The sequence below is a fragment of the Phoca vitulina genome, unplaced genomic scaffold (genome assembly GCF_004348235.1).
Source record: "Phoca vitulina isolate PV1807 unplaced genomic scaffold, GSC_HSeal_1.0 scaffold81, whole genome shotgun sequence".
Classification (NCBI taxonomy): Eukaryota; Metazoa; Chordata; class Mammalia; order Carnivora; family Phocidae; genus Phoca; species Phoca vitulina.
This window is the reverse complement of record NW_022589784.1, coordinates 5,393,706-5,412,814: the sequence shown is the minus strand read 5'-3', so window position 1 is coordinate 5,412,814 and position 19,109 is coordinate 5,393,706. Positions and strand designations below refer to the sequence as shown.

At 52.7% G+C, this 19,109-nt stretch overlaps 1 protein-coding gene across 1 annotated transcript; it reads right to left on the bottom strand.

Moving 5' to 3' along the window:
- Positions 1–12,200: 12,200 nt before the first annotated feature.
- Positions 12,201–16,599, bottom strand: CD320 (CD320 molecule). Its single transcript, XM_032394728.1, has 5 exons — positions 16,341–16,599; positions 13,750–13,863; positions 13,173–13,406; positions 12,755–12,913; positions 12,201–12,653 (listed from the first exon to the last, which is right to left on the bottom strand). The coding sequence occupies exons 1-5, from the start codon at positions 16,465–16,467 to the stop codon at positions 12,511–12,513; spliced, it is 777 nt and encodes a 258-aa protein (XP_032250619.1). The 5' UTR covers positions 16,468–16,599; the 3' UTR covers positions 12,201–12,510.
- Positions 16,600–19,109: the final 2,510 nt, after the last annotated feature.

Sequence of the window (19,109 nt, the reverse complement as noted above, 5' to 3'; positions counted from 1 at the left end):
AAACAAGGAAGTAACACAGATTAAAGCACAAATCAACAAAACAGAGGGCAAAGGAACAAAAATGCCGAGAATAAAAACCAAACCCTGGCTCTTTGGGAAGACTAAGGAGATAAACACTTGGAGAGAACGAACAGGGGCAAGTGAGAAGAGTTTTAAAAATATACATGAAGTTAAGAGCAACTATAGATCAAAACAATGAGAAGTTAACAATCGCATCGGGCGGGGGAGAAAGGAGATCCCTGTGCATCTGCCCGTGGGAAAGCAAATGGGTGCAACTAACAGTATGCAGGATAAGAGTATCGGAGGGTCCTCAAAAAATGAAAACTAGAACTACCACTTCTGGGTATTTACCCAAAGGAAATAAAATCTGTCATGAAAAGATATCCGCACCCCCAGGTTCACTGCCACATGATTCACAAGAGCCAAGACAGGGAAAGGATCTAAGTGTATTTATGCATTTGAGGAAATGCATAAAGAAAATGAATATATACAACCTAATAGGATTCACCTCAAAAAAGAAGGAAATCCTGTCATTTCCAACAACATGGATGGACCTTGAGGGCATTCTGTTCAGTGAGATAAGTCAGACAGAGAAAGACAAACACCACATGACCTCACTTGTGGAATAAAAAAAAAAAAAAAAATCCAAATTCAGATACAAAGAACCGATTGGTGGCTGCAGGGGTGGTGGGTGAGGGGTGGTAAAAACAAAACAAAACAGAAAACTGAAACAAAACTAAAGAACTATAGGGGCGCCTGGGTGGCTCAGTCGGTTAAGCATCTGTCTTCAGCTCAGGTCATGATCCTGGGGTCCTGGGATCAAGCCCCTGCATTGGGCTCCTTGCTCAGCGGGGAGTCTGCTTCTGCCTCTCCCCCTGCTTGTGTTCCCTCTGTCTCTCTCTCTCTCAAATGAATAAATAAAATATTTAAAAACAAAAAACTAAAGAACTATAAGCCAATAGATCTGAAGATCTAGATGAAATGAATACATTTATGGGGAAACATAATGCAAAATATATGTTTTAAATTAAAAAAAAAAAACAGAATGCAAAAAATCATACCAAGAAGAATCAGAAAACTTGAGTAGATCCGTAAATGTGACCGACATGGAAATAAAGGGGGGACAAGGACCTCTCCCTAAAGGACAGAACCCAGAGGGTTTTACGATCAAATTTTATTGGCACTTCAGGTAGCAGATAATTCCCATCTGATGCAGGTTGAAACCAGGAACAGGAAAAAAAAGTAAGAGGAGGGGGACAGCTGCTTTCCTTTCGGAGGATAGTGTAACCCACAAACCAAACCAGAGAGGGTACAGTGCGGACGCACCTCAAAAACACGATGCTAAGGGAAAGAAGCCAGACGCACACAGCGACATATGCATGATTCTGTTCATATGAAATCTCCACAATAGGCAAATCCATGGAGACACAGGCCGATTGGTGGTTACCAAGGGAAAAAGGAAGGGGGGGGGGGGGGGGGGAGCAACTGCTTAAGGAGTATGGGGTTTCCTTTTGCAGTGATGGGAACGTTCTGGAACCAGACAAAAGTGGTGGCTGTACAACATTGTGAATGTACTACGTACGTGTCATCGAACTGTTTGCTTTCAAAGGGTTAATTTTCTTCTTTTTTTCCAGATTCTATTTATTTATTTATTTATTTATTTGAGGGTGGGGGGAGAGAAAGAGTGCACACGCACAAGCAGAGGGAGTGGCAGAGGGCAAGAGAGAATCTCAAGCAGACTCCATACTGAGCTCGGAGCCCAAAGCAGGGCTCCATCTCACAAGCCTGAGGTCATGACCTGAGCCAAAATCAAGAGTCGGGTGCTTAACCGACTGAGCCACCCGGGTGCCCTTCAAAGGGTTAATTTTCTTATGTATATTTCACCTTGATAAAAATAAAAACAGGTAAGAAAGACTATGGACCAAGATAGGAAAATTGACACCAATCTTCAATACTGTCACCTAGAAGCAGAAATCCTAAATAAAATACTGCCATCCAAATCTCACCATGGGGCGGGATGTGGGGGGGGGGGGGGGGGGGGGGGGGGTAGGGTGACATTATGACCAGAGGACAATTTGGCCAGAAAAGCACAGATGAGTTAACCTCAGAAAATCAGGGTAATTTATCTCTGGCAGCTGACAGGCTTGTTTCTGACAAGACCCTTGTTTTTGCCACGACACCTTCAGACCTGTGCATGATAGGGCTGGTGCAGACCCAGGGCTGGGGCAGCCCACACAACGTCCTTGCAAGTCTGTTAGCAAAGCATTGAGGAAAGCAGAAACCAGCTTAAGATAAACACTAGCACAGTTTAAAAGACTTGTTATATTTCTAATACGTGGAAGGAAATAAGGTAGCCTTTCAAAAATTAAAAAAAAATACAGAAATTCTGACACCTGCTACAACATGGACACACCTTGAAGACCCTACGTAAGTAAAATGAGCCAGGCACAAAAAGCCAAATGCTGCATGATTCCATTTCTATGAGGTTCCTAGAGGAGTCAAATTCATAGAGACAGAGAGTAGATGGTGGGAGCCAGGGCTGGGGCAGGGGGTGGGAAGTCAGCGTTTAACGGGGACAGAGTTTCGGTTTTGCAAGATGAAGAGTTCTGGAAGTAGACGGTAGTGATGGTTGCACACCATGCCACTGAAATGTGCACCTAAAAATGGTTAAAACGGTAAACTTCATGTTATGTATATATTTTTAAAAAGATTTATTAGAGAGCGCGCGCACGAGGAGGGGACGGGCAGAGGGAGAGGAAGAAGCAGACTCCCCGCTGAGCAGGGAGCCCCACGTGGGGCTCAATCCCAGGACCCTGAGATCATGACCTCAACCCAAGGCAGATGCTTAACTGACAGCGCGACCCAGTCGCCCCCATGCTGTGTATATTTTGCAACAAGAAAAACACAAAGCTGAAGGTCACTTGATGGAACAGCGAGCGAGGAAGGTTAGAGACAAAAGAAAACACTGGACACCGCCCCCCCCCCCCCACCCCGCCCGGGAAGAACCGGGAAATGAACCAAGGAAGCACGTGGTGAAAAGGAGCCTCATGGCTGGATGGTAAAGGGAGAGAGCGCCACCTACAGGTAGTTCGCTGCGATCCTGGCGGCGCCGGCAAAACGCGCAGAAGCCGCAGACATCCCATCCTTATGGGGACATCATTCCCCCACCCTTGCGGCAGAACAGAGGCATCACCGAGAAAATAGAAACCAGCAGAAAGACACATCCGAGGGGCGCCTGGGTGGCTCAGATGGTTGAACGTCTGCCTTGGGCTCAGGCCCTGATCCCAGGGTTCTGGATGGAGCCCCGCATGGGGCTCCTGGCTCAGCGGGGAGCCTGCTTCTCCCTCTCCCTCTGCCTCTCCCCCTGCTCATGCTCTCTCTCTCTCTCTGTATCTCTGTGTCTCAAATGAATAAATTAAAAAAATCTTAAAAAATAAAAAATAAGACACATCCATAGTCATCACTCCCACCAGTCTGCCAGCCTGCATCTAGACCCACATGCCAGCCGAGCCTTCCCTCCACTGCTGTGAGCAAGCAACACACGCCGAGCCCAGGCAAAGCCAGGCGGCCACCCGCTCCCAAACCCACTTGCCTACGCGAGGAGCCACCCCAACAGTGCTCCCTCTGAACCAGATGATTCCCATCAGCACACAGATATGCTGATTCATCTTTCACCTTTTTTTTTTTTTGGTTTGGTTTTATTATTGAGATGAAATCCACATAACATAAAATTACACTTCAGTGGCGTATAGTACATTTAAAGGCAAACGTTGGTGGCATTACTGTATTCACAAGGCTGTGCAAACACTGTCTAATTCCAAAACATGTTCACATGGCAAATAAGCACACGAAAAGATGCTCCACATCATCTGTCATCAGGGAATTGCAAATTAAAACAAGATACGACCACACACCTATTAAAAACCCAAACACTGGGGACGCCTGGGTGGCTCATTGGGTTAAGCATCTGCCTTCAGCTCAGCTCATGATCCCAGGGTCCTGGGATCGAGCCCCACGTTGGGCTCCCTGCTCAGTGGGGATTCAGCTTCTCCCTATCCCTCTGCCTCTCTCCCCACTCATTTGCTCTATCTCTCTCTCTCAAATAAATAAATAAAATCTTAAAAACAAACAAACAAAAAAAAACCAGGGGCACCTGAGTGGCTCAGTCATTAAACATCTGCCTTCAGCTCAGGTCATGATCCCAGGGTCCTGGGATCGAGCCCCACATCAGGCTTCCTGCTGGGCGGGAAGCCTGCTTCTCCCTCTCACACTACTCCTGCTTGTGTTCCCTCTCTCGCTGTCTCTCTGTCAAATAAATAAATAACATCTTTAAAAAAAAAAAAAAACCCAAACACTGACAACACCGAATGCTGGCGAGGCTGTGGAGCAAACAGGGCTCTCATTCACTGCTGGTGGGAATGCAGAATGGTCCAGCCACTCTGGAAGACAGTTTAGCGATTTCTGACAAAACTAAACATATCATACAAAACTATCTTACAAAAACTATCTTACCATACGATCCAGCAATCATGCTTCTTGGTATTTACCCAGAGGTATTGAAAACTTATGTTCACACAAAAGCCTGCACTCAGATGTCTGTAGCAGTCTTATCCATATTTGCAAAGACCTGGAAGCAAACAAAATGTCCTTCAGTAAGTAAACGGATAATTGCGGGACATCCAGACAATGGGATATTATTCAGCGCTAATAAGAAATGAGCTATCAAGCCACGAAACTGTATGGAGGAAACTGAAATGCATCTGACCAAGTGAAAGAAGCTGATCTGAAGAGTCTCCAGATCGTATGATCCTAACTCTATGACATTCTGGAAAAGCAAAACTGTGAAGACAGTAAAAAGATCTTGCCAGAGTTGGAGGGAGGGATGAAGAGGCAGCGCACAGAGGATTTTTAGGGCAGTGAGAACACTGTAATTGATCCTATGATGATAGACGCACGTCTTTACAGACTTGTCCAAACCCACAGAATGTACATCACCAAGAGTGCACCTTGATGGACTTTAGGGGATAACGAAGGGTCAGGGCAGGTTCATCAGCTGTAATAAACGTACCACTCTGACCAGGATATCCATACTGTGGGCTATGCATGTCGGGGAGGGGTAGGAGGTATATGGAAAATCTCTGTATTTTCCTCTTAATTTTGCTGTGAACCTGCAACTAATCTAACAAATAGTTTTTATTATTTTTAGATTTTATTTATTTTTGAGAGAGAGAGAGCAAGTGAGCGCATGAGTTGGGGGGTGGGACAGAGGGAGGAGCAGACTCCCCACTGAGCAGGGAGCCTGGGAGGCTCAGCCAGTTGAGCATCTGCCTTCGACTCAGGTCATGATCCCAGGGTGCTGGGATCAAGCCCTGCGTCGGGCTCCCTGCTCGGCAGAGAGCCTGCTTCTCCCTCTCCCTCTGATCCTCCTCCCTGCTTATGCTCTCTGTCAAATAAATAAAATTTAAAAATAAATAAATAAATAAAACAGCTTTTGAGATATGACACACATTTTAGCCTGCTAGGACAACCATAACAAAATACCCCACACTCCAGAGCTTAAACACACGTTTTTCTCACAGTCCTGGAGACTGGAAGTCCAAGGTCAAGTCCACTGGTTCCCTCTGAGGCCTCCCTCCTCTGCTGGCAGGTGGCCACCTTCTCCCTGTGTCCTCACGTGGTCGACCCTCCACATTCACATCCATGAGGCCACTCTGTGTATCCAAATTTCCTTTGCCTGGAAGGACACCAGACATATTGGATCAGGGCCCACCCAAATGGCTTCCTGAATCACCTCCTTAAAGGCCGTGTCAGAATTTTAAAAATTAAAAATAAATAATAAAGGCCCCATCCCTAAATACAGTCACGTTTTTGAGGTACAGAGGACTGGGGCTTCCACACAGAAGTTTGGAGAGGACACGACTCAGCCCACAACAAGCCACATACCCTAGAATTCACCCACTTAAATGTATAATTTGGTTGGTTTTAGTATATTTGCAGATTTTGTGCAGTGAGCACTGCAAGGAAATGTAGGGCATTTCAGCCCTCAAGGAGAAACCCCATAGCCTCTAGCTACCCACCCAAATCCCTCTTTCCCCCAGCCCCCGGCAACCACTCTCTTTCTGCCCCTACAGCTTTACCTATTCTGGGCATGGCATATGAATGGAATCATATGATATCTGACCTTCTGCTCCTTTCACTTAGCATGATATTTTCAAGGCTCATCCACGCTGTGGCGTAACAGGACTTCATTCCTTTTTATGGCTGAATAATACCCCGTTGTACGGATGGGCCACATCGGGTTTATCCATTCATCCGATGATGGACCTTTCGGCTGGTTCTACATTTGGGCTCTTGGCGATTGTCTGGCTGGGAACATTCATCTATAGCAAATACATTTTGAATAAATGAAGAAACTTAATCATGTAACCCAAAGTACTCCATCCAAGTGGAAATTTCACACTGTAATGAGAATAGAAGAAAGTATCAGAAAGATCCCTTTCTTCCCCAGCACGGCTTTTCATTCTGCATGACAAATTAACATAATTGTTGCTTCAGAACAAAGTGTACCTAGACACTGCTGTTATTAAACCAATTTGGCAAAAACAAAACAAACGAGAAAACATAGTCCTGAGCCAGAAGCTTTCAGTTAAATAAATCACTTCCTTAAAGAGGGCTTTTTTTTTTTTTCACTGCAGGAAGACCCTTAAAAGCCTAAGTCAGAGCATGCGCCTCTCTGCTGAAATCTCCCAAAGGACCCATCTCATTACACTCACTCTGTGCTTCCCCACCCCCACCCCCTGACATCATCTCTTACCACTGCACCACCCCTTCCACACTCCCTCCAGACTTCCTGTTTCTGGAACACACTTCTGCCTCAGGGCCTTTGCACTTGCTGTCTGCTCTTCTCAGAATGCTCTCCACTTACATACTTGCACAGTTCATCTACTTCCTTTGGGCCTCTACTCGAATGTCTCTCTGTTCTGGAAGCCTCTTTAGATTATCATATATAAAGATAGTGACCCTTCTTTCCCCTAACCCAGCATGCCCATCCCTCCTCCTTTGGTTCTTAGTCCCCAGAACTTAGCACCATCTGACACTGATGCACTGGTTTAGTAGGGTTTAGTAGCTGACCATCTGCCCCCTCACCCTACCTCCACTCACTCCCCTCCATGGGGGGGGGGCCTTGTTTGGTTCAAGGCCAGTCTCCAGCACCTACAATGCCTGCCACCCAGTCGGTGCTCAATGAATATTTGTTCTCCTCCACAAATTAACCTAGAAATGCAATGCAATCCCAGTCAAAGTCCCAAGTAGATATTTTCTGAGATGCTACAAGCCCATGAAAAGATTCACATACTACCTGTTAGAGGTGCTGGTTGCATAACATTATGAGTGTGCTAAATGCCACGGAATTGGGCGCTTTAAAAATGATTTTCTGTTACATGAATTTCACGTCAATAAAAAAATGGCTCAGTGTAACACCATTGCACACCTATTAGAATGGCTAAAATTTAAAAGCTTGCCCATAGTAAGTGAAGGGACAAGAATAAATACATTGCTGGGGGAGGGAAAGTGAGAGTCCACCCACATTGTAAGGCATTTTGGTGTTTCTTCAAAATTAAATATACAGAGGTGCCTCGTTGGTTCAGTGGGTAGAGCATGCAACTCTTGATCTCAGGGTTGTGAGTTCAAGCCCCATGTTGGGCATGGAGCCTACTTTTAAAAATTAAATTAAATTAAATTAAATTAAATATATACCTACCATGTGATGCAACCACCCCATTCCTGGGGTACTTAACCAAAAGAAATAAGAGCAGATGAACAAACCTAGACCTAAATGTTCATAGCAGGTTTATTTGTAATAATAAAAAATTGGAAAGGAGGGGTGCCCGGGTGGCTCAGTCAGTTAAGCAGCTGCCTTTGGCCCAGGTCATGATCTTAGGGTCCTCGGATTGAGCCCCACGTCAGGCTCCCCGCTTCTCCCTCTCCCTCTGCCTGCTACTCCCCCTGCTCGTGCTCAATCTCTCTGTCAAATAAATAAATAAAATCTTAAAAAAAAAATTCTTCCAGCAGGTTCTTCTTTAAAAAAAAATTGGAAAGGACACAAATATCCATCAACAGGGGAACTGGGTACATAAGTGTGGGACAGCCATGCAACGGAATACGGCTTAGCAATAAAAATGAGTTAACTTTTAGTACATGCAATGATATGTACAGATCTTAAAATAAGCATGTCAGGTAAAAAATGCCAGATAAAACAGGCTACCTACTATATGAGTCTAGAAATGCAATTAAGGGGCACCTGGCTGGCTCAGTTGGAAGAGCATGCAACTCTTGATCTCGGGGTCAAGAGTTAGAGCCCCACATTGGGTGTAGAGATTATTTAAATAAATATTTTTAAAAAATAGAAATGTAGGGGCACCTGGGTGGCTCAGTCGTTAAGCATCTGCCTTCGGCTCAGGTCATGATCCCAGGGTCCTGGGATGGAGCCCCGCATTGGGCTCCCTGCTCGGCGGGAAGCCTGCTTCTCCCTCTCGCACTCCCCCTGCTTGTGTTCCCTCTCTAGCTGTCTGTCAAATAAACAAATAAAATCTTTTAAAAAATAAATAAATAAAATAAAATAAAAAGTAGAAATGCAACGAATCTATAGTGTCAGAAGCCAATCAATCGTTGCCTGGGTCATGGGGGGGGGGCGGGTAATAAAAAGGGGCACAAGGAAACATTGGGGGAAGACCCTTGAAAACTTGATGCTCAGTGAAAGAAGCCAGGCATCAAAGGCCACCTACGGTAGGATTCCATCCATATGAAATATCCCAAACAAGCAAATCCACAGACACAGAAAGTGGGTTATTAGGAGCCAGGGGCTAGGGGGAGGGAGATGGGGAGTGAGTGCTAATGGGGGCAGTTTCCTTTGGGAGCATGGCAAGGTCTTGGAACTAGGTGCACAACACTGTGAGTGTACTAAATGCCAAAGAGTTGTCCACTTTAAACTGATTAATGTGAATTTTTCCTCAATTAAAAAAAAGGAATGGCAAGAGTTACAGATACACACACACACCCCTCCATCCTGCTCCCCAACCTCATCTGCAGCCCCACCCCGCCCTGCCCCACCCCCTCCCAGCCACCTGCCCTGGCCCATTGCCCCCTCCTCCTAGGCTCCCCAAACACCCTCCCCACTTTAAACCTTGGGCCGTCCCTGCAGTTTCCTGGAAGTGACTCACTGCACGGGACAGCAGAGCAAGCCCCGCTCCGAGGAACAAAGGTAGCTGAAACCCCAGCATGCTCAGAGCAACAGACATTTGTCCCTGTGCTTGTCCCAGCGTGCAGATGACAGAGCTGTCCCCGAGAGCAAAGCCATGGGCCCACAATAGTCAGCTGGCTCAAGGGGACAGGGAGCCCCCCACCCTGCCTGCCCCGTCCCCAGCTCATGCCCTCTGCCCCCTTCACGGAAGCTGGTCTGCAAGGATGGCACCGCAATCTGGGTCCTCCTGGGGTTCACGCCCTTGTGTGGTCCCCACGCCATCTGGGCTGACCTGGGACTCCATGGAAGCAACAGAATGCATCAGAAGTGACGCTGGCCCGGTTCCAGGACCCAGCTGGAGGAGATCTGGTGGTCTCCTCGCTGCACTCTGAGGAGCCCTGAGTTGCCACGAAGGAAAGAAGGCCGTCCTGCTCAGGGGGCCACAGAGAGAGGGAGTGGTCCTGCTGCCCGGCCACCCCAAGGCACCAGACATGACAGAGAAATTCTAGATGCTGACGTCCAAGCCGCCCCCAGAGGACACCATTTGATACGTGGAACAGAAGAGCACCCATGACAGCGAACCCGTGGGGGAGGTTTGCTCCACCGAGTCCACGTGACGCCCGCGGAGGAGCCAGACCTCTGCTTAGGTGGCATGTGACAAGTGGCTTCCTACCCACCCCCCCCACCCTCTGACCCACTGACGCTGACCCTGCCTGAGCAAAAGGGAGAAAAACCTAAAAACAAGAAAATCCTACACTGTGGTAGGACTCCTTCTTGTCAGCGGGAAGAAGCCCTTGTTCTCCTTCTGCCTCAGTATACCTTGGCTGAGCAGGTGCCAAGAGAAGGCCTTGTACCCCAGGAGATGGGACCCCTATGGTCGCTGCAGCCCACCCCCCAAGCCTTCACTCCCGCTGCCCCCCACCCGCACTGCCTGATGGAGCGCTCAGCCCCCCATATGCTGCCCAAGGCCCAGACTCCAAAACCTACCTCAACCACCTTCCCCACACTGGGAGGTAGGTGGGGCCCCAAAGCCAAACTTTATCACCCCCAGGAAGCCCTCCCTGGTGCACCTGCTCACTCTACCCCTCCCCAGCATCTCATCGTCAGGGGCCAGCTTCCTGCCTGCCAGATGTGGGAGCCCCAACACCCTACGTGGGACCCTGGGTGTTCTCCCAGCAGTGGGCTGCACGGGCCCGGCCGGGGGCAAGACACCCAGTTCAGCTTCAGGGATGTCAGGAAGGTCCTGCCCTGGCAAAGGAGGCTACAGGGGGCCCTGGCCATGCCATTTGGAAATGAGGAAAATGAGGATTAGGTAAGAGCCTTGCCCTCAACACCCAGCAGTCAGGGTGCGTATGATCTAGATTTTCTGTATTCCTCATGCTCTGGCATCCGGGGCCTCGCTGACCGGGAGGGACTGTCCCTCACATCCGGGGCCTCGCTGACCGGGAGGGACCGTCCCTCATGGAGTTAGCCAGTTCCCAGAGACAGCAAACAGCTCACCAGTGGAGTGCACATTTCACGTGCAAACCAATCCGTCCAGAGCCCACATGCTGAGCCAGGATCCCGCTGCCCTGATCACCCGGGGCCCATTGCCAGACAGCTGAGGACAGTGCATTGTCAGCTCCTGACATCAAGCTGATTGCCAGTGTCCCTCCAGATTAAATATCATCGCCAGCAGTAAGACCCAGCTCTGAGCAACACCGCCAGATAAGGAATTCGGTTGCCCGGCCCCTGAAGCTCCCTCTTTCCGAAAGCCCTGGGTGCCCTAGATACTTGACTGCCCAAGTGACCCCACTTCTCCCTCCCCGCCCCAATTCATCTTCTTATGCTTTAAATTCACCAGTGAAGGGGCGCCTGGGGGGCTCAGTCGGTGAAGCATCTCCCTTCGGCTCGGGTCATGACCCCAGGGTCCTGGGATCGAGCCCCGCATCGGGCTCCCTGCTCAGAGGGGGGAGTCTGCTTCTCCCTCTGCCTCTGCCTCTCCCCCTGCTCCTGCTCTCTCTCAAATAAATAAATAAAATCTTTAAAAAAATAAATTCACCAGTAAAGAGTGAACCCACAAAACCCTGGACACCCCACCCTGGGACCCTAACAGAGGCAGAGCCCCAGGTCTACACTGCCTCTCTTTACCTGTGATCTCGCTGTGTGGCCCACGAGGGTGCCGTGCGCCCTCTTGTGAGGACTTGTGAGTCATCACCCTCGTTCCTCGAAGTTCCCAGATAGTCTTTGCTGAAGTGCGTCCAGCGACAAGAACCACAAGGGCCGGCCCAGCCACAGCATTGGCTGCAGATGGTTAAGGTCTCTGGGGGCTGGCCACGCAGAGCACAGACCCAGGCGGATGCCCCACGCGTTCCTAGCCAGTGGTGTCACTGTCAACAAGCTGGTACCTATGGGACAGACAGCACTGCCCCAGAGCCCGCTGGGATTATTCAAATTAGCCAATCCCAAACCCGATTACCCTGCCTCACCCGTTCCTTCTCACGGGAACCACGATAAAAGTTCTTGCCCACATTTTCCTCCCTCTGCCTCCTGACCCTGGTGCTTCCTTCCCCTGTGTGGTGTAGTGTGCACCCCGCGCCCCACCGTCTTTCGGGAACTGTCTTTTCAATGGCAGCCTACACCTGCACAATAATCAAGCCTACACTTTAAAACTGGGTGGAGCCCAGACCAACCCTGGGATGCCCAGCTTACATCTCAAAGAGGAAGAAGCCTTGATGGATGGCGGCCCCCCAGGACTCCGGGGGGCCCTGCCCAAGTTCTCTCCTCTGCACAGGAGCCGGCGGGTAATGCGGACCACCCCGCTACCCCAGGAAGCCAGAGGCAGAGTGGCCGAGGGAGCACCCAGGGCTGGGTCCCCGAGTCCCACTCTCTCGGGACACGTCCACCACGGAGGAGGGGCTGGAATGGAGACCCCTGGCTGCCCAGGCAGAGGGAGACAGAGGCCCAAAGGCAGGCAGACGATGTGAAGCGACTTTAATCAGCACCTTCAGATGGGGGCAGCAGGAGTGTCTACATGTGGGGCCGCCCCCGGGAGCAGCCTGGGGCCAGCCCCTCAGTTCCAGCTGTGACGTACTCCCCACCCAGGCTCCCTGAATCCAGGGGGAGGGTCCTGGCACCCCCAACCTCTCCGGGGCCAGCTCAGGAGCTCAGGTCCGGGTGCTGCCCGGCCAGAAGGACCCACGTCTGAGGGCTGGTGCGCCAGCAGCTGCGGGGGTACATGTCCTCATAGCTGGCCCTGCTCAGGGACCAGCTGTGGTGGCAAGAGCTCATCCTCAGAGCAGCGAGGTCCTCCTGTTGGACAGCAGCAGGGACTCCTTCGCGACCATCAGCAGCCCCAGCGGGCGCAGGCACCCCCGGGCACAGAGCCGGGAGAGCACGAACAGGGAGATGGCAGCCACACCGGCACTGAGCACCACTGCGGGGGACAGACAGGCAGGAGTCAGCCACACGGAGAAGGGGCGTCTGCAGCCTGTCCCCTCCCCAGGCCCCAGGAGTGGGAGGGCCTGGTCATCTTACCCGCAGCCGCGATAACCCCACAAGCACTCCGGTTTCCAGACTGGACGGAATCCTGGTCCCCAACGGGGCTCGTTGTGGCATTCCTGAGAGAAGGGACACTGTGCGGGGTCACAGGGGTCCCCGTGGACGTGGCAGTCCCTTCCTGGAGGGTCTCAGTTCCTGCAATAAGTCCAGGCATTCAGCAGCTGGGGAGTGGGCACTGAGGATGGGGGGTGGGGGGGGTCGGACACGAACAGGTGTTCCAAATGCCTGGGGGGCCTTGGGGCTCATCTTCCACTGCCCCCACGGGGATGCAGGCACGGGAGATGCAAGCGTCCACACCCTCAGCCTGGTCACCCACCGGAAGGTGTCAGGTGTCCTTATCTAACGCCCAGCCCTCCCCAGCCCTCCAGGCAGGCGGAGGTCCCATGACACACACCACAGCCAAGCTCGTCACTGGAGGCGGGACAGTCCGGATGGCCATCGCAGAGCCAGGTGCGTGGGATGCAAGCACCGCCTAGCAGGCAGCGGAGCTCCCCCGCCGGGCAGGGCTGGGAACTGCAGTTGTGAACATTCTCCACGATGCCATCTGGGCAGTCATCGACGTTGTCACAAGGGCAGGGGCTGCCAGTGGGTGGCTGGCACTCTCCGCCCTGGGCACAAGGCTCGATTCCTGGGGTTACAAGGCCAGTCAGGTGCCAAACACCCACCCAACAGTGCTGCAGTACGCCCCTCCACCCGGCCTTCCAGAAACAGGTAACCCTAGAAAACCCACGCATCCTAAAGACTCCCTGTTGTTAGCTCCACCTGCCAAGGACTGGCCTCCCTGAAAGCCCCTCTTCCCAAGGCCTCCGCTAAGTCCGCTTCCCAGTAAACCCACCTCTTCTTGTAAGTCCTGCCCATCCTCAGGCCCCGCCCCATCATCCCTCCCGCCTGAAGGCCACACCCCTCACACAGCACCTCCCCTCCCGCGGCCCCGCCCCCTCAAGCCCCGCCCCCGGAGCGCGGCTACTCACTGCACTCCTCTTCATCGCTGCCGTCGGGGCAGTCCTCGTCCCTGTCGCAGCGCAGAGTGAGGGGCACGCAGAAGCCACTGGTGCGGCACTGGAAGCTGGTGGGCGGGCACGAGCCTGCAAGATGCACACAAGTGAGGTCTGGGAGGCCCGAGTCGCGCCCCCCACTACCAGGGGCACAGTGGTTACAGACTGCGACCACCAGGAGGCAGGCCAGGTCCCAGGGCGTTGGAATGACACTGGTAGCCACCATTTGCTGAGGACCTAGTCCGTGGGAGGCTTGGAGGGCAGGTTCTACTGCCATCCCCATGCTGCAGAAGGCACGGAGGAGAGAGGCAAGGCCCCGGGCTGCAGGAATGGTGGCAGAGCCCAGGTATGAACCCAGGTCTCACTGATCCCAGAGTCTTTACCAGGCAGGCTCCAGGCCGGATGGTCTCCCCAAGAGGCCCTCCAAAATCCACGGTTAAACAGACTGGGGTACGGGCCATCTCTGAACCTGCCCTGGACCGGGCCCATGGTCTGGGTCAGCAGGGCCTGTTATAGCCCACCTGCTTAGCCAATGGGAAACAGAGGCCCTGGGCAGAGGACCTGCTTAGTTACCAAGGGTTGTCCACTCACCTCCTAAATTCCTTCCAGATCCGACCACTTTCCCCATCCTGAATGTGCCATCTCCTCACCAGGCCCCGTCCCCATCTCCATTTGGACACTGGGGACCTCACTGAGTCACATCATTCAGTCTCCTGCCCTTGCCCTCCCCTCTGCTCAAAACCATGCCCTGGTCCCCTGACCCTTTTCACACCAAATCCCTATTTTGTCTATGTGGCCGCAAGGCCTGGCCCAGCCCCGCTGCCATGAACCCTTCCTGGACCTCACCTCCTCCCTCCTTCTTCCTCTTCATCCAGCTCCCTCTGTCCTGGACTCCTCGCTGTTCTCCAAGAGTCCCGGCTCGTTTCCACCTCAGGGACTCTGCCTGTGCTGATCCTTGGCCCAATGCCTCCTCTCCTCCCCCCACTCTGCAACTGGTGATTCCTCCTCAGCCTTCAGATCTCAGCTTCTTTCTTGGAAAGGGTCTCACGCACCTCTCAGAGATGCCTGAAGCTCTGCCTTCCACTTACAACAATGGTCCTCAAACTGGTATCCACACAGACTGGACATTCAGTGAAGATAAGGGTCGGTACTGAATGCAAGCCCAGGGCGGTACAGATACAAGTCACACAAGGATCAAGGCTGTGTCCTGATTGAGATCTGAGCCTTCCTGGACCCCAGGTAGTGAGGCTCGGGCTACGTGCTGATCTGGAGGAGCACAGAAGGGCCTAGAACGTGGGCCAGCAGGAGGGAGCCTGACAGACTGAGGAAAAGAATGGCCTTTAAGGCTCTCTTCCTGGGCTCAGTGAGGGGGGTGCAAATACCTGCTTGGCCCCAACCTAGTGGCACTCCAGTTGATCCTGGTATTCTTGCCACTTCCACCTTTACTCCGAGGGCCTGAGCCCCCAAACCCCCTTCTCTCCATCGCCAGTCCCTCCACAGGCCTCCAGGCCCAATGATACCTGTGGCCCACACAGTCCCTGAGCTTTTGAAGCCAGGAAGAGCTGTGGCCAGACCTGGAGCTGGCTTCCTTCCCTACCCACTTGGGGAGGGGGGGCGTCTGGCGGTCTCTGGGTGCGGCTTCCTCTCCAAGCCTAGCCATTCTCAGCCCTGCCAACCTCCAGACTTCCCTCCCTGGAGTGTGTTCTTCCTGGAAAGTGGGAGGCAGAGCACAGCAGACCAGGCCTCCTAGGGCTGTGGGGTCAGACAGGCGTTAAAAGTGACCAGTGACTTTCCCTCCCAGCCTCAGTTCCCTCCCCTGTAAAAGGAGCACACTAAGAGTCCCTATCTCAGTGTCCTGAGGAGAGGAGACCACTTGTTGAGTTTGGTACTTGGTTAAAGTGAGTCCTGCCTCCTTAAAGGAACCAGGAACATTTAGCCTGTAAAGGCAGGGGCTTTGGGGTGAGGCAGGAGACCACATCAGACGGGAACTCACAGCTGAAAGGCAGGTCACCTGTGCCTACAGGGAGGTCACTCTATCCCACCCAGCTGCCTCTGGGAACATCAGAGAGGTCCATCAAGATCACTTAGACCCAGGAGCAGGTGTCCAAGGGCCTGGGGTCACAGGGAGGGAGAAAAACCTTTTGTTCTCTAAGGCCAGAGAAGGAAGGCGCAGGGATGGGGAGGGCGGGGGCTGGTCGCCCAGGAAACTCAGCCATATGGCCTCAGGGTCGGACAAGGGTGTAGGGGCGCAGCTGCTGCAAGAGGCGCCAGGTGACCGGCCATGCACAGAGGTCGGACAACCAGAGCCTACAACGAGCCTTCCTGCCCACGCTGGGCTGAAGGGCGGCTTGGAGGTGACAAAGAGGTCCGCCAAGGCAGAGCAGGAGTGGGGTGTGAGCAGGCAGCGCCACCCAGGCGACCGTCCCCCACTGGAGACGGCTCGCTCACAAGCCGGGATCCCTGCACGCCAGTCTCCAGCCACGTGCTGGGGGAGTGTCCGGGACGAACGAGCGGCACAGCCAATGGCGAGGCGCGGCCGGCGCGCGGGGTGCGCGGAGCTCACTCACCTGGCACCAGGGCCAAGAACTGGATCGGGACCGGGGTCGGGGCGGCCTCCAGGCCCAGCCCGAAGCCGAGAAGCAGCCGCAGCGTCAGGCCCAGGGCCGCTGTCCGCCGCACTCCGCCCTGCGCCATGCAGCCACTTGCCGCACCGCCTCCGCCCTGGCACTGACCACGCACCCACGGGTCCTCGCTTTTATCCTCGCGCACGCGCGCCGCGGTCGGGGGCGGGGCCCACGCCCCGAGAATCCGCGGCGCCCGCGGCTAAGAGTACCGTAAACATCCGAATACGAGGGGACCCACAATATGAGGCTCTAACCCACTTTTCCCAGTGACAAGGTGTATCGAAAGATGTTGGGCCCATTTGAAGTTAGAAACTGTGGGGATGTAAACGAACTCGTCGCTGTCTACTTACAGTATCGACCGTGTTGCATGCATCCTGCAGCAAATGTTACTATCATATTTAATATGGCAGCCCCTCCCCTCAGGCAGGCTGCAGCCCCTCCCTCCTCCCGCTTCCCTTGTGCACCCAGCTTTTTCTACCTTGCTTACTTTGACTTAGTGTCTGATGACTCACTAGAAGGTCAACTGCAGGACAGGAAGGCTGTGTTGTTCACTGCATCCCCGGTGCCTAGCAGAGCGTCTGCCACAATAGTAGGCTCTTAAATATTTAGTGAATAAATGAACGAAACACTTCCAGAAGGTCCTGGCTTCCATCAAGGGTCCTGTCCCTCGCACCTGGATGCGCTCACCCCACGCCCACTGCCTCCTGCAGTCTTCCTCACAGGTAGGTGGGTATTATTCTTCCGGAACAAGATGTGCAAAGGCAGCCCGTGGGCTTTCTCTTCTCATGCTCAACCAATAAGCACATAAAATACAAACCTTCTAGCCAATCAGAGGCTGTATTTTCTTGAAAATAAATATTTTATAGATAGCTCTGCCTTCGGGCGCCTGGGTGGCTCAGTTGTTTAAGCGACTGCCTTCGGCTCAGGTCATGATCCTGGAGTCCCGGGATCGAGTCCCGCATCGGGCTCCCTGCTTGGCGGGGAGTCTGCTTCTCCCTCTGACTCTCCCCCTCTCATGCTCTCTATCACTATCTCTCTCAATAAATAAATAAAAATCTTAAAAAAAAAATACCTTAAAAAAAAAAAAGATAGCTCTGCCTTCAGAAGAAGCAACGGGTCGGACGGCCAGCAGAACCCCAAGACAAGTGGCGGCCCCTCAGTGTTAGGTATGCAAGCATTTACCACCACCACCACCACCCCCGCCGCACCCCCCGTTTCCTGGGAAGCAACACTAAAGCATCCAGATTTTTCCCACAAGGGGCTCTGTTTGCAGGTTGTTGGCAAGCTTCACTATTTGAAAATGTTGAAAGTTACAGCTGCTTTTGGACAGTGTATATTATATGTGTGTGTGTGTGGGGGGGGGGTTGTTGTTTCAAAACCTCCCAGATTCCCAGGGGAAATGGGTAAGAGGCTAAGGTGTACAGGTGCAGAGGCAGGTGGAAAGGTGACAAACAGGACTGTGTACTGCAGGGGTGGGGAGCGTCCCATCTTTGAGGCTCAGAGGTCTCGGGGGTGCAGGGATAAAAGCTGAAGAAGCCATGGATTTGTAGTAGTTAGGCAGACTCATCAGCTGCCAGGCTCAATTTCAGTGAGCCTGAGCTAGTTCTTGTCCTTCCATTCCTGTTTTTCTGCTGAGGGGGTGTGGCACCAGCCATGACCTCACGGGATTGCTCCACGAAGGAGCTGAGATCCTGAAAGCGCTCAAAACAGTACCTAGCACGCAGAGGTCAGGTATCAGACCTCCTTCCCACCCCCACTCCCTTGTGAAATTTCAAGTCTGTGCATAAGAACTATTCAGAAACCTTCAATGGCATATCTTACCTGCAGTCTGTGGAAGCCCTCAGGGCTGCCTTCCTTGTGCCCTCAGACTTCCTCTCCCTCCCAATCTCCTTTCTGAATCTGACTCAACCTTTGCTCCTATTAGAGTCCCACCTCCTCCAGAAAGCCTGCCCTGGGGCTGCAGCCCAGGGTTTTCTCCCAGATGAGCTTTTAGCATTTATATGGCCCACTGTGGGGCTCCAGGATACATCCTGCCTGGGACTGGGACCCTTTCCTGCCTTGCTCTGCGCTTCCAGAAAGCAGGGCAGTCTCAACACCCTGATCATCACACATCTCTTCTGCCTACTGAAGGACTGTGGGGTTCCTCCATAGGGCAGCCATGACACACCTCCACTTGAGGTCCCTACATGGCTCCCCATTCCTTCTGCGGCCAGACTTGGGTTGCTTCTTTTCTGGCTTTCACTCAACTGTTCATTCCTCCACAAGGTCCAGCCCCTTCCTTTCCTAGGCTGACCCCGCCTCGCTCCCCAGGCCCACACAGAAAGGTTTCTGGCTCAGGGAGGCCTTCCCTCACCTGTCCTAGGTGAGCCTTCCCTGGGAGTTGCCCTGCTGTCCTTGGTCACCCCCACCAAGCTGTAGGGTGCTCACAGTCAGATGGGGGTGGCGGTGGAGGGGTGCTGGCCAGTGTCCTCATGAGCAACGGCAACAGGAGCTCTTGAGAAAGCTAAGGGAGCAGCTTGTGTTCAGCCCCGCAGTCCTTCACCATCAGTGCCCCCACAAACACCCACAGGCCCTGGAACCCAGCGTACTGCTCTCTAGGTTAGCCAGGACCCCAGGGAAGGGATGGTGACAATGCCGGAGCCCCTGGACCCCATGGCATCAGACTCGGTGCCCAGTGACAGCGTGTCACACTGAAGCTCACGAATCCCTGCT